The sequence below is a fragment of the Muscardinus avellanarius genome, assembly GCF_963383645.1.
Source record: "Muscardinus avellanarius genome assembly, chromosome: 4".
Lineage (NCBI taxonomy): Eukaryota > Metazoa > Chordata > Mammalia > Rodentia > Gliridae > Muscardinus > Muscardinus avellanarius.
Window position 1 is genome coordinate 81377884 of NC_137789.1, and position 26471 is coordinate 81404354.

General features: G+C 38.0%; 1 protein-coding gene across 2 annotated transcripts in view; it reads right to left on the reverse strand.

Annotated features, from left to right (window-relative positions):
• Positions 1–5049: 5049 nt before the first annotated feature.
• The window catches only part of TGS1 (trimethylguanosine synthase 1), a gene marked incomplete at both ends in the record, with an annotated part of 48218 nt that continues 26796 nt past the window's right edge, over positions 5050–26471 (reverse strand). The window contains 5 exons of one of the 2 annotated variants that reach the window (XM_080695339.1): positions 5050–5172; positions 12429–12507; positions 13440–13656; positions 20224–20367; positions 24237–24389. In XM_080695339.1, coding sequence (XP_080551465.1) covers positions 5050–5172; positions 12429–12507; positions 13440–13656; positions 20224–20367; positions 24237–24389 — 716 coding nt within the window. Of the gene's footprint in view, positions 5173–12424; positions 12508–13439; positions 13657–20223; positions 20368–24236; positions 24390–26471 lie in introns of those variants that run through there. The other variant, XM_080695340.1, reaches the window with a different exon arrangement.

Here is a 26471-nt window from a genome sequence, read left to right on the forward strand (position 1 = left end):
CTAGATTACAAAATTATGGGAAATACACACAATGGAATTCTACTCAGCAATAAAGAACAAAATTATGTCATTTGCAAGAAAATGGAAAGACCTGGAGAACATTGAGATTAGCCAATCACAGAAAGTGAAGGGTCATGTTTTCTCTAATATGTGCGAACTAGGGCATAACTAGGACGCCAGAGGGACTCCAGACAATGGGGGAGAAACCTCAGTGGAGCTAGGGAGGTGATCTAAGGGAAGGAGAGGGGAAGACTGAGGTTCATTGATGGAAATACTACCATCGACTATGTGTACATATGTGAAGATGCCAAGGTCGATCTCAGTGCTCTGTTACTGGGAAGGGGGAGATGGGGAGGCAGTGGGCAGTGGGTAAGGTCACCAAGTTCTCTGTGCAAGTATGTCACTGTCAACATAATTTACATCACGATGTGATACTATAATGCACCAGTAAAGGCACATTTTAAAAAAATCTGCAGCCGGGCGTGGTGGCGCACGCTTGTAATCCCAGCATTTGAGAGGCTGAGACCGGAGTATCGTGGTTCGCAGACAGCCTCAGCTACTTAGTGAGACCCTGTTTCAAAATAAAGAATAAAAACAGGGCACGAGGTATAGCCTGGAGGGCGAATGCCTCTGGGTTTCATCCCCAGACCCTTCTCCGCCACAAAAAATCTGCAATCCTCTTGTTTCAGCCTCCCAAGTACTGGGATTACAGGCTTGTTCCAACACCTCCAGCTTACTTATTTTTGATAATGGGAATGGAATCCATGGGCATTCTATCTTTGAATGCATTCCTGCCCCATTTTTTTTTTAAATTTTAATTTTGAAGAGCCGGGTGTGGTGGCGCACGCTTGTAATCCCCGCGCTTGGGAGGCTGAGACAGGAGGATTGCACTGGTTCGAAGCCAGCCTCAGCGACTTAGTGAGGCTTTCAGCAACTTAGCGAGACCCTGTTTCCAAATAAAATATTAAAAAGGTCAGGGGGTATAGCCTGGAGGTAGAAAGCCTCTGGGTTCCACCCCTAGTACCACCCAAAAAAAAAAAAAAATTTAATTTTGAAACAGGCACTTGCTAGGTTGCTGAGAGTCTCACTAAATTGCTGAGGCTGGTCTAGATCTGCAATTTTCCTGTCTTAGTCTCCTATGTACTGAGATTAAAGGCTTATACCACCACCTCTGACTACATTATTATTTATTTATTGCGGGTGTGGGGATGGAACCCAGGGGCATTCCACCTCTGAGCTACACCCCCTGCCCTATTTTTTATTCTTTGAAACCGGGTCTCACTGAGTTGCAGAGAGCTTCACTAAGTAGCTGAGGCTGTCTGCGAACCGCAATCCTCCAGGTCTCAGTCTCCCGAATGCTGGGATTATAAGCGTGTGCCACCACGCCCGGCTCTACATATGCATTTTTATTAAAAATTATTTTAAAAGTTTTGTAGTTAGTAGAAAAAAAAAAAAAAGATTGAGTTGGGCCAAAATAGGAACTGCCAACCTTTTGATTTGTTTTCCCTTCCCTTTTTTTTTTTTTTTTTTGAGGTACCGGGGATGGAACCCAGGGACCTTCTAACTTTGAGCTACGCCCTAAGTTCTAGTTTATTTTAATTTTGAAACAGGGTCTTGCTAAGTAACCACATGTACCCTTAAACCTGTAGCCTCCTGTACTGGGGTTCCAAGTGTGTGCCACTGTGCCCTGTGACTTTATTCTAAGCAGCTCCATGAGCTTCATTTTTTAATCCATCTTACATATTTAGATTCTTGGTAAGATTTTATTTGAATAAGAGTCACAAAATAGACTAAAAAGGAAAAAAAGTCCTTCTGAGGACTAACGGTTTGTAAGAGTCTAAAAATTAGTCATGACCCTGTCTGATGGTGGATAGGGATACCGGTCTGGTTGGGTTTCCTGTTTTACCCCAAACTGTCCTTCATCAGGAAGACAAGTCTGTTTAATAAGAATAACGTAAAACTAAAATGTATACTGTGGAAAAAAGCATAGAGGAAAGGTTGTGACGAAAACCTGAATAATGATTCTGTGTGCTTCTACTGACTTATTACCCTTCTGCTCTCCGGATGTATATTATTAAAAAACATTGGTGTTTCTGACAGAAACACTAATGTTACATAGAAAGGTATAAAAGCCATGAACACTTGGGTAGATTTCATGTTGCAAATTAATAAAGAAGTAATTTTGGCCAGGCATGGTGGCACAAGATTGTAATCCCAGTACTTGGGAGGCTGAGACAGGAGGATCGCAGGATCGTAGCCAGGCTCAAAAGCTCTGTGAGACCAACTGCAACTTAGTGAAACCCTGTTTTAAAAATTATAAAGGGCTAAGGGTACAGCAGTAGAATGTCCCTGGGGTTCAGTCCACAGCAACACACACAAAGACACAGACACACACACACACAAATAAATTTCATCCTTAATGACCAGCTCAACTGCTTGCATTGCACAGCAATTGGACATAAATTATAAAGTTGTTTTGTACTGGAACTGAACCCAGAGGCACCTACCTCTGTGCAATACCCGGAGTCCTTTTTAATTTCTATTTAGAAGGAGGGTCTTGCTAAGTTGTTGAGGCTGGACTAGAACCTGTGATCCTCCTGTCTCACCTTTGCCAAGACTTGGATTACAGGCCTGTGATATAACATCTGGCTCACAAACTGTAGTTTGTTTATTTATTTATTAAGGTACTGGAGATAGAACCCAGGGGCGTTTGACCTCTGAGCAACTCCCCCAGCCCTATTTTTTTTTTTTAATTCTTTATTTTGAAACAGTGTCTCACTGAATTGTAAAGGGCCTCACTAAGTAGCTGAGGCTGGCTTTGAACCTGCACAATCCTCCTGTCTCAGTTTCCCAAATGCTGAAATTACAAGCATGCACCACGACGCCTGGCCAAACTGTAGTTTTAAGAGACTGATATTACATATTCAAGAGTTGTTTTCTATGTATTATTATTATTTTTTGGACCTGGGGATTGAACCCAAGGATGGGTCCACGCTAAAACTAAACACAAAAACAAAAAACCCTCTCCATTAGTTTTCTAGTAATTATTGAAAATTCTTCCAACTTAGCCCTCACCAGTTAAACGTTGTTTTTCTTATGTGCACATGCTCACAGTATTAAAAGATAAAAGCCCCAGAGTCAACCTACAATGGCTGAGGAGCTTAATATTTAAAACATTATTGAATATCCTATTAAATAAATAATTAAACAACACATATTCCTCCTCCTTTCATTGTCATTTTAATAGAAAAAAAATACAAACTTCTATGGTACAAAATATATTTCAGTGATTTTTGCAATGGAAATCTTAAAAAACCCAACCTTATACAATAAAGGGATGTTAAAAAGTGAATTCCAGATCAAGCACAGACATGAAAACAATTTTTTTTTTTTTTGGCAGTACTGGGGAGGAAACCCAGGGGCATTCTATCTCCGAGATACAATCCCAGCCCCATTTTGTATTCTTTATATTGAAACAGGGTCTCACTGAGTTGCGGAGGACCTCATGTAGCTGAGGCAGTCCTCAAACTGTGACCCTCCTGTCTCGGCCTCCCAAATGCTGGGATTACAAGCGTGTGCCAACACACTGGGCTCGAAAACAAATTCTTGAAAAAAGCCAAAACTGGGTCCGACTTTGAGGCAACCTGACAATATCTATCAAAACTAAAATGTATAGAATCCCTGCAATCTAACTTAGAAGTTTACCCAGTGGGTATACTTGCTCAACACTATATAAGGACACATATATGAGAGTGTACATAAGTGTGTCTATGTACACACACACACAATCTCACTCTTCCTCCCTTTCTTTTGTGGATCGTGTAGAATAGTGGCCCTAATTTGTACCACCTCATCTACCTGTTGCTTGTTTGTGCTACTTAAAAAACCTGACAACACAGTCACAAAAAATAAGAAATCAGATGCTTTCCCTAATATGTGAGAGTTAGGGAGAAATGGGTCATAGGAGGAACTCTAGATGAAAAAGGAAATCCTATAGAGGAGCAAACAAGACAACCTAAATGAGGGGATGGGAGGGGGGAAGAGGAAAATCTCTAAAACACACAAAGTACTTAAACATATCCAAGTCAACCACCAAGCCAAGCAAGGGAAGGAGGGACGGGAGGGAATGGGTTGGGAATTGGGTAGGGGTTAAATCAGTGATGTGTACATGTATGTACACACAAGTTCTTTACCCCAATATGATGCATGAATATAATGCACCAATAAAAAAAATAAAAATAAATTAAAAATAAAAAACCTGACAACAGTCTAAGTACCCTTCAATAGAAACTGGTTTACTTAATTATGGCATACTCAGAAAAAGCAATACAAGATGGCCATTAAAAAAAAAGTGAGGTAGATCTATTTGTCTGTACTGGTATGGGAAGGGATTCATGACGTACTGATTAAAAAAGTATCTACTTTGAGAAAAAAGTTAAGTGAAAACAAAAAAGGGGGTACTGATCAGTGCATCAATGTGAAAAAAATACTGAATATACTGCAATTCCTTTCTGTCCTCCAAAGAAATTATAAAGAGAGATGGCTAAAGGATGGGAAAGGGGGTAGAAGATTCTAACTTTTCTTTTTGTACTATTTTGCACTGTTTATATTTCTAGCATTAAATGTGTAACGTTATTTCAGCAGGGTTAGATGGGTAGAGTATAACTCACTGTTTTCTTTGCATTTCTATTAAAAACATAATAATTACTTTTTATACACATGTAAAAACATACAAAGTCGTTATGGGAAAATATTAAAAATAAAAAATACACATATACACATAATAAAATTAAGGACTGGGTAAGCCTAACTTCTTTACATGTCAGATGCTTATTATCTTAATGTACAACAGATAGTACAGAATGAATATTACCCAAAGATCTCAAAGCACTTCATCAGTATTCTTTAAAGTCATGTAAATTCCCATATCATGTGGTGATTTAAGACTGTTCTAAAATATTAGTGAATATAGTAAGACACTCTTTGTATCTTCTTGAATAATCTTCTAATTACAACACAACTTTTTAAATGTCCTTTACTGCCTCACAGTTAGGTTTCAGAGTCTGGTCTTCGGATCAGGTCACCAAAATAAGCAGTGATTGTCTTCAATTTATTGTTGAGAAAATTTTGTTCTATTTCCACTTGCCCTCCAGGCCCTGCTAAGGAGGCCACCTAAAAAGACGAACAGAAAAAAGTCATGCAAAGAGACATAAAGATGATTTCAATATTTTATCCATATTGCCTTACACTGGGTTTTTATTTAAGTTCTTCAAATAATGAGGCCTTTCAAGTGCTTACTGTTACTTCTCAGGTAGCTAGTAAAGGCAGTATCTGGGGACAGAAATACTTGTTTCAGATCCCTTTATTATTGTGGGTAAGATCATGGTGCTATACTGTTGTAAAGGACTTATTTGGTCCAATGACATAATCTAAAGAACACAAGGAAGAGAAAATCTTTCCTAAATATCAGATTTATTTTTCAACACATGCCTTTAACTTTTGTTCATCTTGTAATTTTCATCTTTTTTTTGTGTGTGTATACTACTGGGGAATGAACCTAGGGGCATTCTACCTCTGAGCTGTACCCCCAGCCCTATTTTATTTTTATTTTGAAATAGGGTCTCAAAAGGTTGCTGAGAGTCTCACTATCACTACTTGCTGAGGCTAGAACCTGCGATCCTCCTGTCTCCGCCTCCCAATACTGGGATCACATGTGTGTGCCGCCACGCCCAGCTCTATCATCTTCACCTTGCTCTTAATTGCTCAACAAACTAAGTTCTTGCTACACTGTACTAAGAACAAAGAGCAAGATAGTAATGATCCAGGAGATGATCCTTATTCTCATGAGAAGTTCTATCTCTAATAATAACATTTTTCTTTTCTCGTGGTTTCTTTTGCTGTTCTCCTAATCTAGACCCCCTTATCTACCTGTTGCTCTTTTGTGCTATTTAAAAATCTTTTTTTTAAAACTGTGGTGAAATATTTTGCTCTTCTTGAGGTCTAGTAGAACACAGTAACCAACCCCTATATTAGGGGTCCATAGCCACTCCCTGCTTCCAGAGTTGACATCAAAAGGATCTAATTGCTGCTACACTGGACAGTAGTGGCAATTAGCTGCTAAAGATTCTTAGGTTCTTTACAAAGTGCTTGCATTGGGCTTCTTAACACTTCATACCAGCAATGTTTTAGCAACAAGGAAGATAGGGGACAAGGGGAATGCAGTAGAAAGCCCCAGGCAGTTAGAACACGGAAGTCACTGAGAGAAAGGGTGAGGCATAAACACAGGAGACAAATTTTCTGAAACTGTAATAGGCAACACTGTACGTGTGTATGTTGTGAAGAGAGGTTGTCAGTCAGTCTAGTTTGGTTTTGGGGGCTGAGAGAACCTAATATCAGTGGCATTTTAACTATTATGCCAACATCTGGTAGAAGGTAAGATTTACTGTGCATTACCAATGAGTATAAATTTAGAATCAATTTCCTGTTAGAAACAATGCCACAGACACTGAAATAGGAAAGAACCAACAGGTCATTCTATGGTACATTACACACACACACACACACACACACACACACACACACACCAATAACAAGTCATTGGCTGTGTTTTATGAATCAAAACAGATGAAAGTACATCAAACAGAATCCCCTAAAAATATACACACATACCCCACTGTTTCTTTGTAAGAAATACTTGAAGTAAAACTAGAATTTAAAAACAGCCAAATAGTCTTAAAGAGAAAATTATTAGGAATAAGTTTATGTTGTTTTGGTATCTCTACAGCAGTCTGATTTTAAAAAATGGCAAAATGATTAAAAAAATCTAAACATTTGACTTTCTATACTTTCCCCATTGCATTTAAAGGTCAGGATTCCTAAGTTGCAGAGACTATAAACTCATATTCAACTGACTAAATAGTACTTCACTGTAAGCATACTAAATACCACCAATGTCTTAGCTGTCCTTAGACTTCACTAGCAGGCTTAACTGACAAAATGTTACTTGGTTTCTTCCCTTTTATTGAATAAATAAGGGAAGGAGGGAGGGACCAAAGAGAAGTAGGTAGATAAATAAAATGAGCAGCTCTGTATTGTACTGTGTTTTTTGGCACATTACCTACATATGTTTGATTTGTCTAAAAAAATACAAACTGGTTTGGACTGAAAATAGAAGGATGAACTCCCATCAACTAGATTTTATATGAGGTAATGCTGGGAAAGGAAAGACAGGAAACAGTCACAGTGAAGATGGTAAACTTTGGTAAAATTAAGCAGAAAATTTAAGACACAAACTTTCAAAACTACATCTTTTCAAGAAAACTGAGTTTAGAATAAAAATGTGTGGTAATCGAATGAGAAAATTAGCTTCAAACTGGATCCTATTAGAATACATAATAAATACTAATGATAAATATTTTAGAGGAGTGAATGTCCTATTACTACACTGGAGAAATGATATTTGTATATGCAAAACTTGGTTAGAAGCCACTTAAAACAGATAAACTGGGGTGTAGCTGAGCAGGACAGTGGGTGCACAGCCTGCACCAGCATTATGATTCTGATCTAGATGTCCCCAAATCTCAAGCGCTAGGCAATGCATCAAGCTTTTGAGGTGGGTCCCTGGGGTGTGGCCTCGAGAACTGTGTCCGTCCTTGGCAGTTGTCTCTTTCTCTCTCTCTCTCTGCTTCCCAGCTGCCATGAGTTCAGCTGCTTTCCTTCATCATGTCCTGCCACCACAATGTTTCTGTCTTGGAGCCAGGTGACCATGGACTGAACCCAGGAAACGGTAAGCCAAATACACTTTTCCTCCAAGTTGTTCTTGTCAGAAATTTTGGTCATAGTGATGAAAAAGCTGACTAAAATAGCCAGGCCATGGGTTTAACCCTCAGTACTGCAAAACAAACAGGTAAAATGAAAAGTGTTTTATGAGGCCTGTAAACCTCTGTCAAATACAATGACAAGAGCAGCTAGTATCTGAAATACTGGCTGTGATTGGAATCTTAGGAAAAATAAACCCAGGAAAGGCCTTACCCAAGAGTCCCTTTTGCCCTAATTTTCCTTTGTTAAAGTCAACTAATAACTATACAAAGTTAAAAATAAGTCAGGTAAGAATATTTATTATAAATAGTTCTCTAGGAGGTAAAAGAAGAAAATATATTTTATCGGTGGATAGCCAGGCAACATTTGAACTTATAGATATTCATTAAATTAGATCTATTTCTGCACACGATAGGCACAAATGAGATTTCTTAATTTGTTTGCCAACAGTGTTTCAGATAATTCGTAATGAAATCTCAGGCTCTTACAGATATTATTTCTTGTTCAAATATTTACCTGATTAAGACAAACACAATTGTAAAAAGCTCAAGTCTTCAATAGGACCACACTGTGACAGGCCAGAAAACTTCTCCCAGGCATCAAAAGCTCACCTATACTGACTTCAGGGAGAGGACATAACCAGTTTACTGAGCTTTGTCCTTTATCTGTTCTAAGAATCAGATGTGGGATACGCGAGGGCTGTTCTTCAGCTCAACGTGTTATACGAAGTCTAGTAAAGGACTTGTAGGCAGCACTATGTGTGGCACAAAGGAACTGAGCATCCTTCTACTTTCTATTGACATCAATTACTGAGAAAAGTTGTTACAGAAGGCAAGGAAACATAGTTTATGTTCAGAAGCATTTCCTTAAAACTGCATTTGTGCCTTCCCAACTTGACTCTTGAGGTTTGACAGCTTCAGAGCCTCTCCAGAGACTGATCATACATGCGATACAAGAACATCCAGCATTGTTCTACTCATCCTGCAGCAACTCTCCAAAGAAAGGCCAGGTGAAAACTGTTAGGAACTGCTCACATTTATCCCAAATTACAGTGTACAGAACACAGGGATTTCACCAAGAGTCTTGAGAGCTGGGCAAGGTGACACATGTTTGTATCCCAGTGACTTGGGAGGCTGAGACAAGAGGATGGCAAGTTTGAGGCTGGGTCTGGCAACTAAGCAAGACCCTGACTCAAAAAAAATAATATTACCTAATAGGTTTTCTTGTTTATAAATAATTCTAGTTATTCCAATCATACAGCTCTATTCTTCCATATAGCAAGTTTTGGAAATGTTACCCCCAAGTCCCTAATTCTGACTTATCTAACTACTAACCAATGAAAATAAACTATTGAGGGCTTGAGATATAGCTCAGAGGCCAAGATCTTGCCTATGTTTCATGAGGCCCTGGGTTTGATCCCTAGCACTGCAAAAAATGAAAACATAAACAACAACAAAAAAGGAAAACCAAAAAACAACCAGATTCTCCCACCAACAAAAGACCCAAAATGACAAAAATTAGAAGTATAATGTATGGCTACAATTAGAACTTTTCTCCTTTCTAGACACGACAGAATGACATTTATTTAATTTTAATGGAGGGAATTGAGCTCAGCACCTTGTGCATGCTAAGCATGTGATCTACCACTCAGTTATGCTCTTAGCCCCCATAAAATATAATTTAAAATCTGACAGAAGCCTAGGAAATTCTTCCAAACACAAAGATGAAATAGATCCCTTGGTTAACCTAACTAATCTCTGAAATTAAAGATGCAACCAGGATATTTCACCTAAGTACATTAATTTGTATTTCCCCTTTGTGAGGAATTAGAACAGGTGGGGTTTGGCCCAACTATTTTCAGGTTAAATCTATGTCTAAAAAAGCCATGGAAGGGTGGAGTATGCTTGACAAAGGCCAGAAAATACACAATGGGGGGGGGGCTCTACTTTATTTGTAAATAATTCTTAGGGATGCTGCTAGATAACTGTCTGTTCTCTATACTGTTATGAACAAGTAAATCCAAGTGACTTAAGTACAGACTCTGTCACTTTTATGAAGCTAGATTTTTTTTTTTTTTGGGGGGCGGGTCTGGGGATGGAACCCAGGGGCATTCAATCTCTGAGCTACGGCCCCTGCCCTATTTTTTATTCTTTATTTTGAAACTGGGTCTCACTGAGTTGCAGAGGGCCTCACTAAATAGTAGCTGAGGCTGTCTGCAAACCGCGATCCTCAGGTCTCAGCCTCCCGAATGCTGGGATTACAAGTGTGCGCCACCACACTCAGCTATTAAGATAGATATTTCATGTCAAGCTATGAAATCAAACAAGGACAAGGAGCTGCGATATCAAATACACCAGGGGCCCTCCCCTTCCTCATCTTCCTCTTGCTTGGCTAAGAGACATGAATATGTACGTTGAAGTTTGCACACACAGGTAGCCTGGTAACTGCTGTGTACAGCTTCCACTTGGAGAGTAGCCATTCTAGTTTGCATAGTGGTACCTCTGAAGAGCACAGGTTTACTAATTAAAAGAAGCTTTTCATGTCTGCAAAGCACTGTAGAGCCAAAGCTAGTGCTCACTAAAATTCTACAGCTATAAAAGTAAAGAAATGAAGAAAAACAGCAAGATACTGGCACCCAGAAGATAAATACATTTACTCCGGGCTCTCTGAATCCAATTTGAGTCTCCATGTTTCAAAAAGTATTTCAGAGTGAGATATATCTTACCTCCAAAGAGCCTTTTACCAAAAAATATTGTAAATTATCCAGGTCTAGGTTTAATAGAGTTTGAATAGCAAGGTGCATGTGTGTCCTGAAATAATGTCTCCAAAGAAAAAGAAATTCAGACAAAGTATTAGAGGACCTAGAAAAACATTTCACTGGATACAGGAAATAATTAGCATCATCCCCTATTTAGAAAAATTTCAAGACAAGACTATAATTGTGTTTTCTATCATACATGTACCACTAACTTCTTTCATTTTAGAATCACACATATAGACAAATTTTCTGTTTTAAGAAGAAAAAGTTCAGCCGGGCATGGTGGCGCATGCTTGTAATCCCAGCATTTGGGAGGCTGAGACAGGAGGATCATGGTTCGTGGCCAGCCTCAGCTACTTGTGAGGCCCTCCCTCTGCAACTCAGTGAGACCCAGTTTCAAAATAATAAAGAATAAAAAATAGGGCTGGGGGTGTAGCTTGGAGGCAGAATGCCCTGGGTTCTACCCCCAGTACCACAAAAACAATAAAGAAAAAAAGTTTATTTACCACTGTAATTTGATCTAAGTTCAATAGCAAACAAAGTAAGGTATTCAATAGCTCCCCAGTTTCTTTTCTTTTATTATTCTAGTGGCACTGCTCCCTCTAGGGGCAGAAAACAAGAATGAACTACCAACCCTAATTCTGGCAGGTTTCTGAAGTAAAACAAAAAAGTTAAAGTGACTTCCCTATTGTTATTAAATACTCAAAATAAATCTATATGTAATATAAGGATTATAGTATTGGGGCTTGGCAAAGATCATATGGACTTTTATGAAATAGTTATGGGGCAAAATGCTTACATACCAGAAAAATAAGAATTGTGAAATAGGCTAACTTAGCCTTAGCTGAAAGTCTACAAAGCAGCTCTGAGTTCCAGGAGTGCTAGATGGTAGGCTTAATATCAAGTCTGATATTAAACACTCATGATCCCAAAGGATAGTGCCTTCTTCTCATAATTGTTATAATGCAATATTTTTTTTGGAAGGTCTAATGTTTAGATAAAATAGATCATAAATAGATAATAGTCAACAAGATCAAATTTGATTTCCTTCTCAGAGTTCAGCTTATTCATTAATTTCACATATTTTTCTTACTATACTTGATCTTAGCTGTAAGGTCAAGAAGTGATCATTTATTCTTCTTTTAACCTAGAGAATTACATTCACTTGGGTAGCTTTAAAAATTTACATTTGGGCTTTACACTCAGAAACTACATCAAAGAGGACCTTTCCTAGTGTATCAGTGGTTTAAAAAAGTCACTCAGATATACAACTCTTAGAAATGAGACTGAAAGCATAGGTAATATACATAACAAAGAAACAAACTTGACTTTGTAACTGAATGACTTACACCTGATCTGGAAGATCAAACTAAGGGGATCCAGAGGGTATAAAGGCCTACAGTACCAGAAATATAGATATGGACGATCAATTCATAATGAATGTCTCAGAAAAAAGAAATGAGATGGTGAGACCACAACTGAGAAAATCATGGAGATGCTGTTACAACTGGTCCTGGACAAATTAAAAACCTTATCTGTCTATTTAGGTTAGGTTACCATTTTTAGGAACATTTGAAGCCTCTATTTTCAAAGCAGGTTTCAGTTAAGGCAGATTTTGGAGAGTTTGCATTTGAAACACATATTCTGCTGTCCTTTCTATATGTTTTGGTCAAAGCCTAGTGTGCTCTCTGTGTGTGTCCATGAGGAGCTGTGGAGATGTAACAGGTGTAGATCCAGCTACCAGACACTTCTCAGGCATGGGTTCTCTTGTAATAAAATGTCCTGTGTCTTTTCTGCCCATTCCTTGTAACTGTTAAGCCAGAGGCTCACAGAAGTTCTTCAATTAGCTTACCTGGTCAAAATCAGCATTTCTTGGAAGAAAATAAACAATATTATTAGTGATCTTCTGGGAAAGTCTGAAAATTTCAAAAGTGGAAAGCAGTTAAGGAAAAAAAAATTTACTGATCAGCAATCGATGTTCCTTACTTATAACCCAAATATGTTTTGGTAACAAAAAGCACAAATTTAAATCCTTTAGTAGATTTCCCTGCTTTGGGGGGGGGGGGAGATCAGAGCAAAATATCCATATATAGAGGAATATAAATTTGTCACTCTACTTTTCTGTTTATTCACTTAAAGAAGGTAAATTTCCAAGGGGGTGCTGAATAAGTTTTTTTTTTCCCTGAAAAGTGGGAGGTAAGCCAAGTAAGTTTGGGAATCTATAATCTAACAGAACCTGAAAGAGAACTAAGCAAAAGATGTTATCAGTCAGCAGCATACTATCCTTGAAAGGTCAGAGATTAGAAGTTAAACTTATTCAATTAGCCTAGTGGTAGGCTGCCAAGTCAGAAATACATACTCTGTCATTTCCTAATTGAGAAAATAGAATAAGAAATAAGCATAATACTGCCTCTTTCCCGTTAAAAAAAAAGTTAAGACATGCAGTAAATTAGCTAAGATCAGCATGAATTGAAAAACAGTTATGGAAATGGTTACCCACAAACACTAGGAATAGGTTTTGAGGAACTCTGAATTTCCATACAATAATTTCAAACAATTAATGTATCCTGGTTCTTGTTTTATATTGGTAAAACTGGATAGTTATCAAGAGAAACAGTATTTTCCCATTATTTGCAGATTGATCACTACATAATTTTTATATTTTTTGTGTAAAATAAATTTTATATTTTATATAAATAATATAAATATTATAATTTTATATTTTTTGTGTAAAATACTATGATCTAATAGCGCTCCTCTTTACCATTTACACATACGCACACACACACACACGCACTCACACACACACTCCTTCCTCTCCACAAGTACTGTTGAGCAAACTCTTAGGCATTCCAAAGGATATCCATCAGGAGACATCATGGTCCTAATGTCAAAGGTCTCCGCGGTAGCGTAGTCTGGCCCTCCCCAAGGTGGGCTGAGGAACACAACATCAGCCTTTAAACAGGGAGCCAGGAGCAGGAAATCTCCGCAGATGAACTCTATCTTATCGGCTATCCCATAAACTTCTGCATTATTACGAGCAAGATCAATTTTAACAGGGTCAATATCAATGGCAATCACTAAAAATGGGGAAAAAAAGAGGAATCAGTTAACACTATTAGTTATATAGAAGACTTCATCTTTTCAATGTGTCTTATGTATAAGAACCTTATTTAAAGATAGACATTTGACTATATATGGCAGAAATAGCCATTTTATTTATAACTTTAAATTTAAATTAGAAAAGATTCACTTGTTGTTATACCAAGAAAATGTAACTGAAGGAGCAGGTCTCAAGGTTGTCTCACTCAGCCATCTTTACCTAAGCAATCCACAAGAACTGCCACAAAATATCGACTTAGTTTTTGCTGTGTTTGGGCCACAGAGGAAGCACTTGCAAAGGGCACTGCCTGCATGTAAAGTCTTATGTTAGGTAGCTTTCAGGAAAGACAAGCTTCTGCAAAATGAGGCAAGTGCCAAAATAAAGACTAATTCTATGACTTCTACAGAAAACCAAAAGAAGATATATTTTTACAAAGCTATATAGCCAAGTTATGAATAAAAATATAAAAGTATCTGTGATGATATACTAAGATATTTTAGGTAAAGGGAATAGAAAATATGTGTTCACTGGCAGGCTCTCATTTAACTTGTTGCAAAGCAATGCAAACATAATTAACTTTAGCTTACTCATGTCTTATGGTAAATTACTCCAGTGTGCCTGTAAACACACCAGCTCCTGCCTGCAGTAGTCTACATGTGAAAGGGCTAAGTGGAGGCTTGATGCAAGGAGCATGGATATCAGGGAAATGTAGCTGTTTTCCAGAAAATGCTACTTTCAAAATGTATTAACACTTTTCAGAAATAATGAACTAAATCATTTGAACAATGAATACAAGCACCAAGTATAATATATATTGTGAAACCAGGCAATTTTTCTTGTTCTACATAAACTAATATTTACATTGAGAAAAAATTCATTTTAGCTGCTCAATCTGCTACTTTACTTTTATAAATTTAGAGAGACATGGAAAAATATGCTAACAATAGTAAAAACTCAAAACTCAAAAGAAAAAAAATGACTTTCAATGTCACACCTACTCAGTTAACCTTATTTTCACCTCTACTTCTTTTGGAGGGAAAGTTTAATTTTGGGCCCAAGAGAATATAAACACACTACCACAGAATAAAATATTGACAAATATTTGCTGATATTATATAGAACAGAGCTGTCCAGTAATGGTGGCTAATAGCCATACATGACTATCACTTTTTTTTTGTGGTGCTACAGATGAACCCAGGGGCATTAAACCTCCGAGCTACACCCCCAGCCCTATTTTTTTCTTCTTTATTTTGAAACAGGGTCTCACTGAGTTGCAAAGGGCTTCACTAAGTAGCTGAGGCTGTCTGCAAACCGTGATCCTCCTGTCACAGTCTCCCAAATGCTGGAATTACAAGTATTGGCCACCACACCTGGCTATCATTTTAAATTGATTAAAATTAAATAATCTAAATTGGGCGTGGTGGTGCATGCTTGTAATCCCAGTACTTGGGAGGCTGAGACAGGAAGATCAACACAGGCTTGAAGCCAACCTCAGGTACTTAGGCTCTCAGCAACATAGTGAGACCCTGTTTCCAAATAAAATATAAAATAGGTCTGGGAGTGTAGCCCGGAGGAAGAAGGGCTTCCAGGAACCCCAGTACCACAAAAAAAAAAAAAAAAGAAAAAAAAGAAAAAAAAAGAAATAAATCTGATGCAAACGAATGCCAATTATACACAAAGCCATTTTTTCACGTGTGCATATGCAAAAACACTTGCATACATGATACTAGTAAGTTTAAAACAGTTAAATGCAACTGATTATAGGTGTGTGTGTGTATGTACACATACACAAATTATAACTGATTTGATTTTACTGCCACAATATAGTCGGCTCAAGCATCCTAGAAGATTTTAGGGGGAACATCTGTAACCAACATTCACAGAGCATCTGTGAATAGACACTTCTAGTTTGGGAAGCAGGTCATGGGACATCACTACCACACTGAACATGCTGGAAGGATCCTAAGTTTCCAGTCCCACATGCTGCCAGGGCCAAGGTCAGGTTGTGACAGCACTGGAAGGCTGGTGTTGGTTATCTGTTTCCTTTTTCCTCAGAGGATGGCAATTTGTAAGGGTGTATGATTAAGTAACACCAGGGGGCTAAGAAGGGAGTTGGCCTATGACAACATGTAAGGAATAATCTCCTTTTAGTCGAGGACCCACACTGGACATCTTCCTTATCAAATGTGCACCAAGCTACAGAAAGCTCTGACAACAGATCACTACTTGATGAAGTACAAATCTAGACTATGCAGTTTCCATAATATTTTAAGAAAATAACCATATCTATTTGCTACTTCATCAGGGGGCATATATTTTAATTATTGTACTATGATACAGAGCTACAATAAAGATTATTTTCACAAATTTTGAGGATAAATCACTTTTAGGCAATGTATACTAATTTGAGCTCATAGGAATGGCTTATCTTGCAAAGTCTGTGAATTCAGAGAAAATAAAAAAATTAATACTATTCTGGTAAATTTGAAAATAGCTTTTGTCTAGGCTATTAGGAAACCATAGAAAGCTAGCAAATGTCATGTTTGGAGCACAGAAATAAGAGGACAAAGTTTATCAGCATTAGTCTTAAAATCAATGGTAAGATTCACTTCATCATTTTCTTTTTCTTTTCTTTTCTTTTTTTTTTTTTTGGAAACAGGGTCTCTTAAGCCAGCGAGGCTGGCTTTGAACCTGCGTGATCCTCCTGTCTCTGCCTCCCAAGCGCTGGGATTACTAGCGTGCGCCACCATGCCCAGCCACTTCATTTTCTAATTTTCATACTACGCTTTTCAGAATCATATTATGCTTCCCTAGTTTACCTTATGAACTTCATATAAATGAGATACTGCTAAAATCTATTTTTGAAATGGAAACTATCATTGACATGTATAATTTGGAGTTAACTGAAAAAAATTAGCATCTTTAAAGTAGGACATGACAATATCTATCTATCTATCTATCTATCTATCTATCTATCTATCTATCTATTTTTTGTGGTCCTAGGGATGGAACCTAGGGGATTTCTATTTCCGGGCTACACTCCCAGACCTATTTTATTCTTATTAAATTTATTTTTTTTGGTGGTACTGGGGTTCCTGGAAGCCCTTCACCTCCGGGCTACACTACCAGACCTAATTTTATATTTTTTTTATTTGGAAACAGGGTCTCTTAAGCCAGCAAGGCTGGCTTCAAACCAGCGCAATCCTCCTGTCTCCTCCTCCCAAGCACGGGGATTACAAGCGTGCGCCACCATGCCCGGCCCCAGACCTATTTTATATTTTATTTGGAAACAGGGTCTAAGTTGCTTAGAACCTAAGTAGCTGAGGCTTGCTTCAAACTTACGCAATCCTCCTGTCTCAGCCTTCCAAGAACTGGGATTACAAGTGTGCACCACCAAGCCCGTCAACAAGAGATATCTTTAAAATGTCACATTATATGACATATTAAGAAGAATTTAGCCAGGTGTTGGGGGTGCATGTCTATAATACCAGTACTTGGGAGGCTGGGGTGTGGCTCAGAGGTAGAATGCTTCTGGATTCAATCCCTAACACCAGAAGGAAAGAAAATTTTTTTAGAAAAGAGAGGAAGGATGCCCCAATCAGAAAAAAACCTGGTTTCGTGACTCAGCTATATAAATTTGGCTTACCATTCCACTTTGTTTCTCTCCTTTTTTTTTTTTTTTTTGGTGGTACTGGGGATGTTCGGAACTCAGGGGGCATTCTACCTCCGAGTGACACCCCCAGCACTATTTTTTATTCTTTATTTTGAAACAAGGTCTTACTGAGTTGCAAAGGGCCTCACTAAGTAATTGAGGCTATCTTGGAACCTGCACAATTCTTCTGTCTCAGTCTCCCAAATGCTGGGATTACAAGCATGCTCCCCTATGCCTGGCTCTTCTCTCTCTCTCTCTCTCTCTCATTTCTTTTTTTTTTAGTACTGGAAATTGAACCCAAGGCCTCATGCCTGCTAGGCAAGTGTTCTACCACTGAACTGCATCCTTAGCCTTTTTTATCTTTTATTTTTTTGTGGACCTGGGGATGGAACCCAGGACATTCTACCTCTGAGCTACATGCCCAGCCCTATTTTTTATTCTTTATTTTGAAACAGGGTCTGAGTTGCAAAAGGCCTAACTAGCTAAGGCTGTCCAAGAACCACAATCCTCTGGTCTCAGCCTCCCAAATGCTGGCATTACAAGCATGCACCACCAGGATCCTGGCCCTTTTTTTAATCTTGAGACAAGGCCTCACTAACTTGAACTTAGTTCAAGGCTAACTAACTTGGCCTTGAACTTTTGATCCCTCTGGCTCAATCTCTTCAGCTGCTGGGATTACAGGCCTGTGCCATTTTGCTTGACTACAGATTATTAGCCATTATGGGGATGGAATCCATAACCCTGGCTTTCTTAGCACCATGCTCTAACTAACTGAGCTAATCAGCCATTTGTTCCATTTCTTAAAGCCTTCTTTTCCCATCGAAAGAGGCATACTATCTACTTGAAATAGTTACTGATAGATATATAGTAATGGTGATTTCCTTTCTAATTCCAAAGTCAACCAAAGGATGATGTATTATATAAAAGACTTCTAGAGTTTCATGATATTTGTTGTGAGCATACAAAATATATATAAAAAATGTTGTGAATATATGAAATATATGTCAGGATATAGGTACAGTGTAGAGACAGATGGATTGGCCAGATATGTAAAGAAAACGGGGCAGAAGAAGGATGTAACTGACATACCCAAGACAAATTAACAAACACACACCCCGGGCACACATAGGCAGGATGGGACAACTGGAAGACAAGATAAGGACAAAGTAACAGACACACATCCCGGACATATGTCTGTAGGATGAAACAGCTGAGAAAGCAAGATGATGGTGGAAGCAATGAACCTACGTAATCAGTGACATCAATTTTGGGTATATATGACCTGGCAAATGGCCAGACTGGCGGCTCTGACCCAACTGTCTAAGAGGCTGGAAGTTAGCCCAGCCGGGGGACACTCCCCTGGTAGCTGCTGGACGATTCCTCTAGGTGAGTTGGGTTCATTCTCATCTGACTCCCCGGATCTCGAGCATTTGCACCTCGACCATTGATGACAGCTGTGACAGTGATCCTGAACCTAGGTTACCTGTAGAGACCCGTTTGCTTCAGGTAACCAAATGCTATCTGGCCAGTGGCTTAGTTAGAGAAGATGGGAGTGTTATGAGCATTGTAAAATAAACCGAGTATTCATAAAAGACATTAAGTGTGACTTGTCATTCTTGTCATTCTCGCCACTGTGTCAATAAGACTCATAATAATTTTTAAGCTAAAAGGTATTATAAGGCTATCTCAATTCCTTCCTTCCTTCTTTCTTTTCCTTTCTTTTCTTTCTTTCTTTCTTTCTTTCTTTCTTTCTTTCTTTCTTTCTCTCTTTCGGTATTGGGGGGGGGTAGAACCCAGGGGCTTTTCTACCTCTGGGTTATACTCCCAGACCTAATTTATACTTTATTTGGAAACAGGGTCTCACTAAGTTGCTGAGAGCCTCACTAAGTAGCTGAGGCTGGCTTCGAACCTGTGCAATCCTCCTGTCTCGGCCTCCCAAGTGCTGGGATTACAAGTGTGCGCCACCACGCCCAGCTTGTTATTTCTTTTTAAATTAAGGTGAGATGCTTAAGAAGCTAACATAGAAGGATTACAGGTTTAAGATTAGCCTCAGCTACTTAGTGAGACCCTGTTCCAAAATAAATGACTGGGGTATAGCTCGGATGTAGGATGAAGAATGTCCCTGGGTTTCATCCCCAGTACTGGGGGAAAAAAAAAAAAAAAAAAAAATCAGCCTCAGCAACTTGGCCAGATGGTCAGCAACCTAGTGAGACCCTGTTTCAAAGCAAAATGTAAACAAAACAATTATGGTGAGATTATGTCCAAAGTCATAAACACAGTGAGTGGCTGGCAATGCTGTCCACTGTTCTTTTCTTCTAAAGAAGAATTTTAGTATTAGAGAATATTATAATGTTGAGTCCAGCAGTAAGTAGGTTCACTTCATCTCTTGTGTCTCAATATATCCAAGAAATGCAGATAGTAAGACATACTTCTCAAGATGGTTGGTTGGTTAAATAAATTATTATATATTAAGCACTTATATTGATGTGATACAAAGTGAATACTTAATATATGTTTGCTAGCCGGGGTGGTGGCCCACTGGCCCACACTTATAATCCCAGCATTCGGGAGTCTGAAACAGAAGATTGCAGTTTGCAGACAGCCTCAGCTACTTAGTGAGGCCCTTTGCAACTCAACGAGATCCTGTTTCAAATTACAAATAAAAAATAGGCCAGGGGGTGTAGCTCAGAGGTCGAATGCCCCTGGGTTCCATTCTTAGACTCGCAAAAAAAAAAAAAAAAAAAAAAAAAAAAATATATATATATATATATATATATATGCTAATATTTTAAATATTGGTATTAAATTACCAATTATATATTAAAGCACAACACAGATTAAAGTAAAATGAATTAACTGGAAATAATAAAAGTTCCATTGATAGCTTGTTACCTCTTTTTCCCATTAAGGCAAACTGAATGGTATTTCCTCCAACACCACAGAAGGCATCTACCACAATGTCACACTTGAAGGACTGGCTGACGCGGCCAGCAATGTGTTCAGCAATCTTCTCAGGTGTAACTGAAAACCAGCCTTCTGCAAAGGAAGAGAATTTCTGTTAAGATGATAACAGAGGGACTCCAGATAATGGAGGAGCTCCTCAGTGGAGCCAGGGAGGAAGGGCAGGGGAGGAAGGACGAAGTTCATTAATGGAAATGCTACGTGTGACTATGTGTTATACATGTGGATATAGCATAACATTGTTAACCTGGGCAGTTGGTATTGGGAGGGAAATGGGGAGGCTGTGGCGAGGGAGGGAGCATTAAATACTGTGTGAATGTATTTCCACTGTCAACATGATCTTCATGATGATGTGAGACTACAATGCACCAATAAAAAAAATTAAGATGTAAGAATGATAACTTGTCACCATTTTTTAAGCAGTTAGAAAAATTCTGAATTGCTCAATCAGGAGCCAGGTTTAAACTAAAAAAAAAAAAAAAAAAAAAAAAAGCTAAATTTCAAGGAACCAAGCTGAGTATAAGCACAGAAAACTTTACATATTTTTAGAAAGCTTGGTTTTGAGCCAGGCATAGTGGTACACACTTGTAATCCCAGCATTTGGGAGGCTGAGACAGGAGGATCTGGATTCGCAGCCAGCCTCAGCTACTTAGTGAGGCTCTCTTCAACTCAGTGAGATCCTGTTTCAAAATAAAGAATAAAGCTGGGCGTGGTGGCACATACTTGCAATCCTAGCATTCCGGAGGCTAAAACAGGAGGAACATGGTTCATAGATAGCCTCAGATACTTAGTGAGGCCCTTTGAAACTCAGTGAGACCCTGTTTCAAAATAAAGAATACTGTTCTAAAGGCAGATATATAGACCATTGGAGTTAAATACAAGCCTAGAGCTAACTTCTTCCCTATATTGTCAAGTTATTTTTGACAAGGTTTCCACGAAGATTTGGTGGTGGAAATAATAATCTTTTAACTAAATATTGTTGAAAAATAATAATTACATGGAAAAGAATAAAATTGGACCCTTACCTAATCCCACATACAAGTATTAACTCAAACTAGATAAAAGACCTAAATATAAATCTTAAGACTATAAACTTTTAGGAGAAAATCTGGGTCATAAAACCTCACACCATTGAAATTGGCAGTGATTTCTTGGATATGATTTCAATGGCACAGGCAACAGAAGAATATACAAACTCCCTAAAAAAATAAAAGAAAATATTGTATATCCAAAGACAATGTAAACAGAGTTAAAAGTTACTAATAGAATTGGATAAAATATTTCCAAATGCTATATCTGAAGGTATATTAATATTCCAACTAGAAATCCTAAAAATTAACAACAATAAAGGCAAACAATACAATTTAGAGATAGGTAAAAGACTAACATAAATAATGAATCTCCACAGATAACCAACTACACTGTTTCAATTATTGTAGCTTTATATGGTTTGAAATCAGAAAATATACATCTTCTAGCTTTGTTTTTGCTTCGAGATTGTTTTGGGTATCTAGAGTCCATATTCCATATCAGGATAGATTTTTTTCTGAAAAATAAATATATGATAGTTTCACCTAAAAAAAAGAAAAAAATATTCTCTGGTAAGAAAGAAAGCAAAAAGAAATATTGAAATGTTATCTTTAAGACATCAAAAGCTTGGTATCAGACAAATGAAACTGTTATGTGAGATTATCATTTTTAATTTTGGATAAATTGCTGTAATACTAGATGTCAACCACTAAGCCAAGCATGGGAGGGAGGGATGGGGAGAGAATGGGGTGGGGATCGGGTGGGGGCTGACTGGGCGATGTGTGCATGTATGTCTACAAAAGTTTGTATCCCACTATGATGTATGAATACAGTGCACCAATAAAATAAAATTAAAAAAAAAAAATAAAAAAATAAAGAATAAAAAATAGGGCAGGGGCTGTAGCTTGGAGGTAGATTGCCCCTGGGTCCATCCCCAGTACCGCAAAAAACAAACGAACAAAAAACAAAATAAAGAATAAAAAATAGGTTGGGGGTGTAGCCTGAAGGTAGAATGCCCCTAGGTTCCATCCCCAGTAACACACACACACACACGCACACGCACACACGCACACGCAAACACACACGCACTCAAAAGCTTGGTTTCTCCTTTTATTTTTATTTTTTTGCGGGCCTGGGGATGGAACCCAGGGGCATGTGACCTCCGAGCTATAGCCCCTGCCCTATTTTTTATTCTTTATTTTGAAACAGGGCCTCACTGAGTTGCAGAGGGCCTCACTAAGTAGCTGAGGCTGTCCGCGAACCGCGATCGATCCTCTGATCTCAGCCTCCTGAATGCTGGGATTACAGGTGTGCGCCACCATGCCTGACTTGGTTTCTCCTTTTAAAAGCCAATAAATTATCTAGTTAAAATTCTACAAAGGCCGGGCGTGGTGGCGTACGCTTGTAATCCCGTGCTTGGGAGGCCGAGACAGGAGGATCGCACAGGTTCGAAGCCAGCCATGCTGGCTTAAGAGACCCTGTATGAATAATGAAAGGTCAACTGTTTCAACTGGGTAGCTCCCAACACTCCACCAGGTTCCCAATTATTTTTCTAATGGAGAAGCAATGACCCAGGTTTATACCGGGTACCTTAGAAAAAAACTATGTTTTTAAGAGTTAGAAAAGGCAATGAGCGGATCACAGAAAACTACAGAAGGACTGAAGAAATAATAGAATCCTTATCAATTTCAGAAATAAGGCCCTGAGAAGCCGGGCGTGGTGGCGCACGCTTGTAATCCCCACACTTGGGAGGCAGAGACAGGAGGATCGCGCAGGTTCGAAGCCAGCTGCGCGTGCTGGCTTAGGAGACCCTATTTCCAAATAAAAATATAAAATAGGTCTGGGAATGTAGTCCGGAAGTTGAAGGGCTTCCAGGAACCCCAGTAACACCAAAAAAAAAAAAAAAAAAAAAGGCCCTGTGCCCACTCTGGAGAAAATAATGCTTTCTTTCCTTTCCTGCAAAATTAAATTGTATTTTACAGAACAATATATTTCTAAACAAAATACTGCATAGATTTTCCTGTTCTTTCCCTTTATCAAAACTTTCAATGGCTCCTTATTACTGGAAGCCATTTATATGGAAAAATAGCATATATACTCCTATGATAGCATTTCAAGATTTTTTTTCCAAGTCTTATTCCTAATAAACTCCTATGTACTGTCCTAAATAAATATTTTGCAAATTATTTAAGTTCACAGAACCCTTGAAATCTCACTATTGATCAAGACTCTCTGATTTTGGTAGTTAATATAGTCCACCATTTAGGTAGCCACGATGAGTATTAGTTTGCATGCCTGAGCTAAGTAAGTAGTTCAAGATCACAGCAGGAAAGCTCAAGAAAAAAGTCAACGTTTCCAATGTTGAGCAAGTATAACTTTCTGTATCAGGTCTGTTGTCACAGATCTTCTTTTAATATGTTATCAGTTACTTTTACAATCCTAAAAAACAACCTGCCATCATCCCTTTGAAAAACATTAAAGTAGAACGGAAATTATACTTAGTAGTAGAGCACTTTTCTAATTTGTGAGAATCTTGGTACCGGGAAAAGGAAAAAAAAAAAAAGGCTGAGGAACTATTTCAGATGAAAGGAAACTAAAGGAATATGAAAGTTAAATGCAGTAGTACATATCATATTGAAAAGAAAAAATTCCATAAAGAACATGATTATGACAACTGATAAAACAAGGATATAGACTGTAGAAATAATTTATTGTTACATAAAATATCTTTTTTCTTGGACAACTGAGTCAGAAAAAGATATACACATGTATATTCCAGAAATGTTAAAGTAAATATTGCAAAATGTTGAAAGCAGATTACTAGTTAAAAGAATATAAAAATTCTGTTTATTCTTGAAACTTTTCTGTATATCTAAAGTACTTTCATATTAAAGTAAAAAGAATACACACTTTACCTCTGTCCAACTTAATTCCATCATCAAACCGGGAGAAAAGCCTGTATCTCTGGGCCCAGTATTTTGCCATCTCAGGAACAGCAGCAATCTCAGGAGGCAGACAATTTATCTTCCTGTTCTTCTTCTTCTTCTTCTTTTTCTTCTTTATTTCAGCTAAAATAAAATGCAAAAAAGACCATACAACAAAACAGATGGTCACTATAAAAAAAACAAAGCCAAAGGCCGGGCGTGGTTGCGCATGCTTGTAATACCCTTACTTGGGAGGCTGAGACAGGAGGATTGCACAGGTTCAAAGCCAGCCTCAGCTACTAATGAGGCTCTCAGCAACTTAGTGAGAGCCTGTTTCCAAATAAAATATAAAATAGGTCTGGGAGTATAGCCCGGAGGTAGAAAAGCCCCTGGGTTCCACCCCGAGTACCACCAAAAACAAAACAAAACAAAACTACAAACCTAATTTATCTACAAGAGTAGCCACATAAAATAACAACTTTGGCCTGCTGTCTAGAACGTGAATGAAATGACACACCCAAAGAGACAGTACAGCATGATGAAAATATTGGCTTCAGATCACAGCCTGCCTTCTGTTACTCATTGGCTTCAAGAGCTTAAAACATACCCCAGGCTCTCTAAGCTTCTTTTTTATTCCTACAAAATAATAAACGAGAGTGTAGTATTTCACTAAGTTTACTTATTGCACCAACAGGAAATACCGGTTGAGCATCTCTAATTGAAATTCTGAAATGCTCCAATGTATGAAACATTTTGTGTGTGGCATAATGTTGTAAGTGGAAAAATCCACACCTATCCTCCTGTGATCAGTTACAATAAAAGCTCAGGCACATTATAAAAATATTGTATAAAATTACCTTCAGGTGATGTGTGTAAGGTACACATGAAAAAGAAATGAATTCTGTGCTAGGACTTGATTCCTACCTGCAAGAAATCTCACTATGTATATGCAAATATTCCCAAATCAGAAATCAGAAAGACTTCTGTCCCCAAGCATTTCGATAAGGGATATTGAACCCATATGCCGAAGTACTACTATAGGGCACAAAAGTTACTATTTGTTAGCCACAACACTGTTTTAGAGAATTATAGAAATGTAAACATTTCTCTTATTTATAATAAAAATCTTCCAAGAACTGATTAAGAGCTAGCCCTGACCATATTCATCTTAGAAGACATACGGTGAATAAGAAATCAAAACACGGTATCACTAGGTTAACTAGTTCTATTCCACAGAAAAAAGATATTCACAGCCTGAGAGATTTTCTTAAGACAAATGATTATTAGATTATTTGGTTCCAGTTCTGTGCAGATAAGCAGCAGCAATGCTGCAATGTAGATGAGAATGCTATCACAGTTAAGCTTAAAAAACCAAGAGATTGTGACTGACAAGGAATAAAACTCTATGACATTTAAATGGTTCTCAAGCATGGAACTATGTCTTAATATATCACTGGATTGTTGCAAATAGCAAACTATGTCAGTATCAAAGTATATAAGTATTCATTAACAGGGAATAATGACAATTGGAATAATTCTTATTTATCTTGTAACATAACTGGAATACTAAACGTCAACATTCCCCAAATTATTCTAACAGTCAGTATTTTTCCAAATGCTTCTGTGAAGGTGGTATCATTCCACATAAAATCTATCACCATTATAGTAACTGGTATTCACTAAAGTAGGGTAGTGTAGGAAAATGGGACTCAGGAGTCAGAGATATGGGTACTAGGTTCTAGATGTGCAGTTTATTTGGGTGAATTTCTTAATTTTTCTGAGCTATACTTTCCATATTTATAAGAATAAAGAACAAATCACCACTCTCATTGAGATACTTTATAAATTAAATAAAAAAGCATTTTTTGAAAGCATTTCAAAAACCTGCAGTATCACATGAACATAAGCTGTTATAATATTAATAAAGAAATTTAAACTACTTGAGGCATGCTGTTTAGAAGGGCAGAGAAATGTGTAATATGAAGACGAGAGGTATGTACATAGTGACTCATACAAGGAAAAACAATCAAGACTCAAAGTAATTTGTTCAATACTAAATTAAGAGAGAAATGATAAAGGATACAATAAATATGGCTTACCTGGGCGTGGTGGCGCACGCTTGTAATCCCAGAACTTGGGAGGCTGAGATAGGAGGATCGCACAGGTTTGAAGTCAGCCTCAGCTACTTAGTGAGGCTCTCAGCAACTAAGTGAGACCCTGTTTCCA